Below are 8,976 nucleotides of genomic sequence, written 5' to 3'. Positions count from 1 at the left end.
CGTAGAATGCCATTTCTACTTTATTTAGAATATAATCTGAAATTTATGATTTAAACATTTTTAGAACTGAAAAAAATACCACTAAGTTCATATTGGTATTTTATCAAAAGTTACTATTTTCCAATTTTTTTTGTTTGTAAAACTATTTATTGAATTTATTTTCAAAAATATTAAAGAGCGTTATGGGTAAAAATGACACAAAATAGATATTAGTCTAAAATGACATAATTATCATTTTTCTGCTCTAAAAAACAATTTTCCCTTTGTTAAAAAAGAAAAGTCCAGTGGAGGCGAATCCGTGAATGTAGCGTGAAAAAGATGGGATGAAGCGTGACGACTGACGAAGATGGAAAGACGTAAAAGGCAATCGATGGGCTATGCATAGTAAATAATGGGCTCAGTAATAGTTTCTGAGGCCCATATGATCTGCCGCTCACTTCACTTCTTACTTGTGATCATCACTCATCACTAATTTATCCAAGAACAAATCCGCAAATCCCCATAACATCAGAGAGAGCTTATTGAAACACTTTACTCTCACAACACGACGAGTTGACTCAGACCACAACACTCGGAGATCGCTGCTTCCTCAAATCAATGGCGGCGAATGGGAGCCCGAAATCGGAACCAATGGCGGCGAAGAAGGCGAGCCCAGATCTACTCAACAGCAGCTTCTCATTCAAATCCCTAAAACTGAAGACGAAGCAGCAGGAGCTCCTGCTCCGCATCTCGATCCTCGGCCTAGTCTACGTACTCGCCTTCATCGCGCGCCTCTTCAGCGTCCTCCGCTACGAGTCCATGATCCACGAGTTCGATCCGTATTTCAGCTAAAGATTGAATATTTCACCAAAATAGGTTTTGTGTTTGGATAGAAAACAAGATAGTCCCTAAGATTAGATCTAAAAAGTGTTTATAGTGGTTTAAAATCGAACTGGGTCAACCTAACAAACTTGGGCTGACCCAAACACAAATGTGTAAAAATCTGGTCAATCCTCGAATGTTGACTTTTTGGACAGTCACAGCGGCCTTCTTATGTCATCGTCATGCCGCTGCGGGCTCCGACATACAGCTGTGGAACACAGCAGCGGCTTCACGTCACCGCTGCGACATCTCGAAATCGGGCAGGGACGTGTGCATTTTCTCGGTGGCTTCTACGTACCGCTGCGCAAGGCCGCTCCTGTACTTCATGGTTTTCACTCTCGAATTGGTTGCAGCGGCTTCATGTCGAGGTTACAAGGCCGCTGCGAGGTCACGAGGCCGCTGGGTCACTTGTCCTCTCGTCTTCTGCTTGAAAATCACCAATAACTCCTCCAAACTATCTCCAAATGCTCCGAAGTCACAATTTGACATCTTCATCACTAGATAAAGACATATGCAATGCAATGCAACCTAGATATGTCTAAATGCTATCCTAAATAATCAAAATGTACAAGAATGAATAGTTAAAACAATGTAAATAATCAAGATATCATATGTTAACCTCCAAAATTTCATGACCGGTTTTTATTGTTATATACATTTTAAACTTAATATTTTTGGTCTTTATTATGGTACATGCTTCATGACTTCGTTCTTGTCAGTGTAAGAAGTTTGCATATATCTAACTTTCCATATTAAGTTTGTCTATCATACATTGATCTACTATTAATTTTAACTGAGTTTAAAATATTATTTCAAAAATTAATATAAAAAATAACCATGCGAAGCACTAATTTTGAATGATTGTGCACAGATAAAAGTTTCTTTTTTTTTTTTTTTTTTTTGGCTCAACTTCAACTTTCATTAACCAATTTGTGGTAACGAGATTACAACCTCACAAGATTTTCACCCCACATACAATATCGAGATCTAGTACCACCCAGGAACACTTACAAGGATCCTACGCTACCCGAATCAATCCGATATTGCATTTTTCACCACTACGAGAACAAGAACATCCCACTACCCGGAATGAACCGTCTCTTAAACCCTAAATTAGACCACACGATGCGAAAACAGTGTCAAACAAACAGACAATGAGACTTAAACTGACTAACAATACAGAGAACAAGCAATTGATCTTCCAATAATCCGAGTTCAGTTCGATATCAATCGCCTCAACACCTAAAAGGTGCATTTCAGTCTCAGTTCATACCCGTTCTCTTCCACTGCCTCGATCCTTAGCCAAAAAACCGGACAGTTACATCCGGACTGAAAGACGGACCTTGACGTGCGGTTAGCATGACCGATGCCTCGTATCACAGCTTCAGAAGGTGCAAAACTCATACCACCGGGATGACCTCAGACCAAACTCCGGTGCAGGGAAGTAGAGCTTCGCCACGCTTCCCGACCAAAACCAGACCTCCGGTTGACTACTCCATCAGCTTGTATCTTGGAGCGTGATGTCCCCGAGGACCAGGGTACAATCCTTCATCCACCGCACTGTAAAAATCTTCTCCGTCTGTCTCACCTCCACGCTAGAAGGTAGATCCGAGCTAGAGAAGTTGTCAGACCGGTACACGCGCCGACGTCATGAAGCTCTCGTCGAAGATCTGAAAAAAGTGAAAACCAGATCTTGACAAGGTCTTCGATCCTAAACGCCGACTCATCTCTCCCCAGTCTCACGGAAGCCTCACCGCCTCTCCAAAGACGTCGGGAATCGTCACCGTCGAGCAAGACCGCGTCTCGGCGAAAGCTCGAACTGGTTCAGAGAAGCAAGTATATCGGCTAGGATTGATTGAGGAGGAGAAGAGCAAAAGGAAAAAAGGAAAGGAGAAGGAGTTTCGCCTCCGGCACCACCGCAAGGGCAGGCCGGAGCTAGGGTTTCAGGTTGAAGGAGGCGGCTTCTGAGTTTACGGGAGAGAGAGAGTTTTTAGTAGTTTCTATTTATAGATAAAAGTTTCTTAAAAGTAGTGTATTATTGGTGAGTGCAAAAAAAAAAGGACAGTGGAGGCGAATCCGTGAATGTAGCGTGAAAAAGCTGGGAAGAAGCATGAAGAGCGTGACGAAGATGGAAAGACGTAAAAGGCAATCGATGGGCTATGCAAAGTAAATAATGGGCTGAGTGTTAGTTACTTAGGCCCATCTGAACTGCCACTCACTTCACTTCTTACTTGTGGATCATCACTAATTTATCCCCGTAACATCAGAGAGAGCTTATTAAAACTCTTTAATACTCTCACAACACGACGAGTTGACTCAGACCACAACACTCGGAGATCGCTGCTTCCTCAAATCAATGGCGGCGAAGAAGGCGAGCCCAGATCTACTCAACAGCAGCTTCTCATTCAAATCCCTAAAACTGAAGACGAAGCAGCAGGAGCTCCTGCTCCGCGTCTCGATCCTGGGCCTAGTCTACGTACTCGCCTTCATCGCTCGCCTCTTCAGCGTCCTCCGCTACGAGTCCATGATCCACGAGTTCGATCCGTATTTCAACTACCGCACGACGCTTTTCCTGACGGAGAAGGGGTTCTACGAGTTCTGGAACTGGTTCGATTCCGAGTCGTGGTACCCTCTCGGCAGAATCATCGGCGGTACGCTTTATCCAGGGCTTATGGTCACCGCCGCTCTGATCTACTGGACGCTGAGGTTTCTCCGCTTCTTCGTTCACATCCGCGAGGTTTGCGTTCTAACGGCGCCGTTTTTCGCCTCCAACACCACCCTCGTCGCCTACTTCTTCGGCAAAGAGATCTGGGACACGGGGGCTGGGCTCGTCGCCGCTGCTCTCATCGCCATTTGCCCTGGATACATCTCTCGGTCCGTCGCTGGATCCTATGATAACGAGGCGGTGGCGATTTTCGCTCTTCTGTTGACGTTCTACCTCTTTGTTAAGGCGGTGAAGACTGGATCTTTGTCGTGGGCTCTTGGCTCTGCGTTTGGTTACTTTTACATGGTTTCCGCTTGGGGAGGCTATGTCTTTATTATCAACTTGGTTCCTCTTTACGTCCTTGTGCTGCTGATCACCGGAAGGTATTCCATGAGGCTCTACGTTGCCTATAACTGTATGTATATCTTGGGGATGCTGCTTGCTATGCAGATTCGGTTCGTTGGGTTTCAACATGTTCAGTCTGGAGAGCATATGGCTGCAATGGGTGTCTTCTTGTTGATGCAGGTTTGTTTCTCTTCTAGTTATACGCTTTGGGATTAATTAATCTTTTGCTGCTGCTCCTTTTTAGAGATTACTGGGTTTGAATTTGATTTTTCAACCTTTCTTTAACATGTTGATTGTGTGTGAGAGCTAGAAAGTTGGAACCCTTGTTACTCATCTTTCTCCAGAAGACCACTGTTTCACCCACCATATCTTGTTACTTAATCTGAGATCTTGTTGGGATTATTAAGCTTCAGACTTATCTTTTGCTTTTCCTTTACAGATCTCAATTCATTTTTCAACCTTTCTATAGTGCCTAGTACTGTGATTGGGTCTCTGTTGAAAAACCTTGTTGCGGGTGTTTTACTTTCTTTAGAAGACTACTTTTTCACACACTATATCTTGATCTACTTATGCAGGTGTTTTACTTCCTTGACTGGGTGAAGCACCAGCTCAATGACACCAAGTTGTTCCAAACGTTTTTGAGGATAACTGTGACATCGGCTATTCTGGTTGGTGGTATTGCATTGGGTGTTGGAACAGCGTCTGGCTATATATCTCCATGGACTGGTCGATTTTACTCATTGCTTGACCCGACTTATGCAAAAGATCACATTCCCATTATTGCGTCTGTCTCTGAGCATCAGCCTACGGCCTGGTCGTCTTTCATGTTTGACTACCATATTCTGCTCTTCCTTTTCCCTGCCGGACTTTACTTCTGTTTCAAGCGTTTGTCAGATGCTACAATATTTATCGTCATGTATGGTCTCACCAGCTTGTACTTTGCTGGTGTCATGGTTCGGCTTATTCTAGTTGCCACTCCAGCGGTTTGCCTTATCAGTGCCATTGCTGTCTCTGCCACTGTCAAGAATTTAACTTCTCTGTTAAGGACGAAACAAAAGGTTCCACAGACTGGTTCAACGAAAGGAGTCGGTAGTTCAAAGTCCTCTTCAAAGGTGAATCTTTATTGTCCCTGTTTCCACCAATTTCTACTGTGGTGGGCGTACAAAATTTAATACTTATGTCCTATGTCCTAGCAGGTTACACTTGATCAGTCTCAACCTTTCCATAAGAACGGTGCCATTGCTCTTCTTGTTGGTGTATTCTATTTGCTCAGTAGATATGCCATTCACTGCACATGGGTGACGTCAGAGGCGTACTCATCTCCCTCAATTGTCCTAGCTGCAAGAGGAGCCCATGGGAACAGAATCATCTTTGATGATTACCGCGAGGCCTACTACTGGCTCAGGCAAAACACTCCCACTGATGCTAAGGTCATGTCATGGTGGGACTATGGGTACCAAATCACTGCTATGGGAAACAGAACTGTCATCGTCGATAACAACACCTGGAACAACACTCATATCGCTACTGTTGGACGTGCCATGTCTTCTTATGAAGACGAGGCATATGACATCATGAGGTCACTTGATGTGAACTATGTGTTGGTCGTCTTCGGTGGCGTTACTGGCTATTCTTCAGATGATATCAACAAGTAAGTCTCTTTACTTCTCATGTATCCCCTTCTCGTTTATTTCTGAAAATCTGGTTATCGTTGCGTTGCGTGTCAATCAAATATCACACTAATCATTGGCTTGTATGTTAAACAATCACTTCTTTACTACGCGTTAAACAAACATTGTCAATACAGCTGATGTGTGGATTTACTGATCCATTTTACCATTAAAAATGTGGGTTAGGTTCTTGTGGATGGTGAGAATCGGAGGTGGAGTATACCCAGTGATCAAGGAACCTGATTACCTTGTGAATGGCGAGTTTCGTGTAGACAAGGGCGCATCACCAAAGATGCTGAACTGTCTCATGTAAGTTTCAGCCTCAAGACGCTAGTCTTATACCTATATATTTAATGAGCTCATTTGAAAACGATGCAACTCATCTGAAATGTGTTTTTTTTTCTTCTAGGTACAAGTTATGCTATTATAGGTTCGGCGAGCTGGTCACAGAATATGGCAAGCCAACCGGGTACGTCAACCATCTAATTACAAGTCTTACATCCCATAAACGCATTTTTACTTTTCAACATGGTAAAGTAAAAGTTGGGCGTTGGCAGGTATGATAGAGCAAGAGGGGTGGAGATAGGGAACAAAGACATCAAACTGGAACATTTAGAAGAAGCCTACACAACATCAAACTGGATTGTCCGTATTTACAGAGTCAAACCTCCCACAAACAGGTTGTGACTCTTTTAAGAGGCTTCCATCTCAGAGAGTGTGTGTGGCTCTGGCTTTAGATAGTTGATAGTTTTAAGGAGGAAACATATAATTTCGGATTTTTGTTGGACATGGTTTTGTTTTCATGCAGAGACGGCTTTTTGTGATTTATCATCGCTTATAAGTGTGAAACATATTTGCACTGTTTTGTTCATCTTGTTTGGAGAGATTGGTTGTTTGAGCCCATATAGACCGAATAAGTCCTTAAGTACGGTGAATAAAATCCTAACCTCACTTCATCAGTAAATCAAAACCAAGATGACTCGAATAAAAATCAATTCAACAAAGCACCTTTCGAAAAGCTACAGAGATAGGACTTCATGCTTAATAATGGTGTTATGTTGAATTTGCTTTCCAAGATATTTATCATCACTTACTTTATGGAATCAAGTTTCTGACATACATTGACTTAACAAACAAAATAACTTGAGTACCCTTCTGGTGCAAATGTTTCTTTCCTTGATCACTTTCCAAAGCAACCAAGAATCTTTCTCTGCAGACAAGAAACCTCTTACTAAGCCTTTTTTTTCTTGTTGCACATCGCTAATCAAAGTGTTCCCTTTCAGCTCTACCAGTCCAAACTAAATAACAAAAATGCATACGGAAAGAAAGAAGCGTCTCTTATGAGTCTTATCAAATAGCAGAGAGAAAATAGTTTTATTATAACCAGAAAAAAAAAAAAAAAAACAAAGTTCACGTGGAACTGATGAAACCTTTAAATACGAAGCTACACTCGCAGCCAAAAAAGCTAGACTCTGACATGATAAACATTATCCTCGCAATCAGCTTCGACAGGGTCTGAAAATTCATTCATCCTCTAGAAGACTCAGAGCAGCAAATTTGTTAATCTTTTCAAACCTAGGAACATGTTGCTGCAGCTGGTGATAGTTCATATCAAATGTAAGAAGATCTTGTTGCACCCGGTGAGGTTTAATATTAAGCGTAAGATCATCTACATGATTTACAAAGGCGTAAACTCTATCATGATTCTCAAAACCTTGGATTGGAACACGTTGGATAGTGTTCCTTTCGGGATGGAAGTAGAAAATAGCACGAAAGTCGCAATACAAAACAATTTCCCCTGTGGCAGTCACTCCAACTACGCTAAGGTATGAAACACGACGGCCAGTGTAGCCAAATTTATCATCAGGCAGAGTGTAGGCATATTCGGACCAATCATGTTTCACGACATCCTCTAGAACCCATATATGCAACTCATGCGTACGATTCAAGCCTATCTTCCCACCCAAATATCCAGAGTTATGACCTGTCCAAATAATCACACCTAATTTACCCTTATAGTTTATCAAGCTTCTAGCTTTATAAACCATAAAATCTGCCTGAATAAACTTGAAATTCTCAGATCGAACATCAAAGCAAACTACATAGGAAGTGTAATCCCTTCCTGTAGCCAAGTAATATAAAGCTCCATTGATGCATATCCCTCCGGAGGAGTCGGAACAATGGGATAAGGAACATTGGATCTTCCTCCACCTCATTTCTCCAGTCCCTAATGTCAAAATATTATGAATACATCCATAAGGTGATCGACCAGCAATGGGTGACACTACCTTGAATACCTTGTCAATCGGATCAAACCCTAAAAAGCTCTTATGGCCCGTCCTCCGTTTAGGTAAGAAAACAGTCTCCCCTGAGCTAGGGTTACATATCACATGCGCTATATGCTCATCTTTTTTGGAGATTGGCTCATAACGGAAACAGAACAAACCAGAGGCATGACTATAAAATATTAGCTGCATGTCAATGTCATCAGGTAACTTCAACTTACAATAGGCGGCTAAAGACGACTTCTCATTTTGAATAGGCCTGGGCATTAAAACCGTACCCGCGGAACCGAACCGGTACCGACCCGAAAAAACCGGTTCGGTCCGGTTTCGGTTATGTGAGAAAAACCGAATGGAGCCATTTCTTTGATACTCACGGGTAACGGGTCGGTTCGGATTAAAACCGGGATCCAATTGAGTATCCGACAATTACCTCGTGAATAGTATTCATCTTCATAACTCGACTTGGGTGTCGAGTTCAGGCACCGAAGAACGAAGCGTCTCTACTAGGCTAGTCTCTACTCTCTCTGTCGCCGTTTCTCCTAAGACCGAAGAGTCTCCTCCGCATGCTTGTCTCTAGGGTCGATCTTGATTTCTTATAAATATGGGCACTGAAGATTGCTTGAGTTCATACTCTCATCAATCGAAAACCTCCTCAAAGGTAAAGCAAACCCTAATTTTTTTTAAAAGCTTAATCGATTTGTAAACATTAATTCAGATTTATAAATCAATTTTTCAAATTCATATTTTTTCAATCGATTGTTCATATTTTTCAAATCGATTGTTATTTAGCAAAGTTCCTATTTTGATGAGATTGTTGTTAATAAGTTTAATAGATTGCTAAACCAAATCAATTTTATTTTTTGTCACAGATGGATTCTTCAGCATCAGTTAATCCAAAGAACAATGGGAAAGACAAGGTCTCTGATCATGAAGAAACACAAGACGAGCTTCTCACTCCTGACAACAGAGGAAAGAGGAAGGCTTTTGCGAATTCAAGTGGAGCTGCTTCTCAACCAACAAAGGAACCTAAGATTTTGACCCCAAGGTCTCGTGTCTGGGAGCACTACACTCGGACTCAAGAAAATCGAGACAGATGCTTCTGTCACCACTG

At 42.2% G+C, this 8,976-nt stretch overlaps 2 protein-coding genes across 4 annotated transcripts; one reads left to right on the top strand and one right to left on the bottom strand.

Annotated features, from left to right (window-relative positions):
- Positions 1 to 508: 508 nt before the first annotated feature.
- LOC103840023 (dolichyl-diphosphooligosaccharide--protein glycosyltransferase subunit STT3B) lies at positions 509 to 6,483 on the top strand. 2 transcript variants are annotated; one of them, XM_018654515.2, is made up of 7 exons: positions 509 to 645; positions 3,233 to 4,090; positions 4,486 to 5,022; positions 5,107 to 5,561; positions 5,767 to 5,889; positions 5,990 to 6,049; positions 6,138 to 6,483. In XM_018654515.2, exons 1-7 carry the CDS (start codon positions 598 to 600, stop codon positions 6,265 to 6,267), a joined length of 2,211 nt encoding a protein of 736 aa, XP_018510031.2. In that variant the 5' UTR covers positions 509 to 597; the 3' UTR covers positions 6,268 to 6,483. The 2 variants fall into 2 exon arrangements, with proteins under 2 accessions (XP_018510031.2, XP_009114756.2); XM_009116508.3 differs by lacking the exon at positions 509 to 645 and having other exon boundaries at positions 3,117 to 4,090.
- A 396-nt stretch (positions 6,484 to 6,879) lies between these two features.
- On the bottom strand, positions 6,880 to 8,374 carry LOC103840024 (putative F-box protein At1g30925). 2 transcript variants are annotated; one of them, XM_033281263.1, is made up of 2 exons: positions 8,087 to 8,374; positions 6,880 to 7,564 (listed from the first exon to the last, which is right to left on the bottom strand). In XM_033281263.1, the coding sequence occupies exons 1-2, from the start codon at positions 8,130 to 8,132 to the stop codon at positions 7,104 to 7,106; spliced, it is 507 nt and encodes a 168-aa protein (XP_033137154.1). In that variant the 5' UTR covers positions 8,133 to 8,374; the 3' UTR covers positions 6,880 to 7,103. The 2 variants fall into 2 exon arrangements, with proteins under 2 accessions (XP_033137154.1, XP_018510040.1); XM_018654524.2 differs by having other exon boundaries at positions 6,880 to 7,807; positions 7,878 to 8,137.
- Between the last annotated feature and the right edge of the window lie 602 nt (positions 8,375 to 8,976).

This window comes from Brassica rapa, chromosome A09 (assembly GCF_000309985.2).
Source record: "Brassica rapa cultivar Chiifu-401-42 chromosome A09, CAAS_Brap_v3.01, whole genome shotgun sequence".
NCBI classification, from domain to species: domain Eukaryota; kingdom Viridiplantae; phylum Streptophyta; class Magnoliopsida; order Brassicales; family Brassicaceae; genus Brassica; species Brassica rapa.
This window is presented reverse-complemented; position numbering and strand designations above follow the sequence as displayed.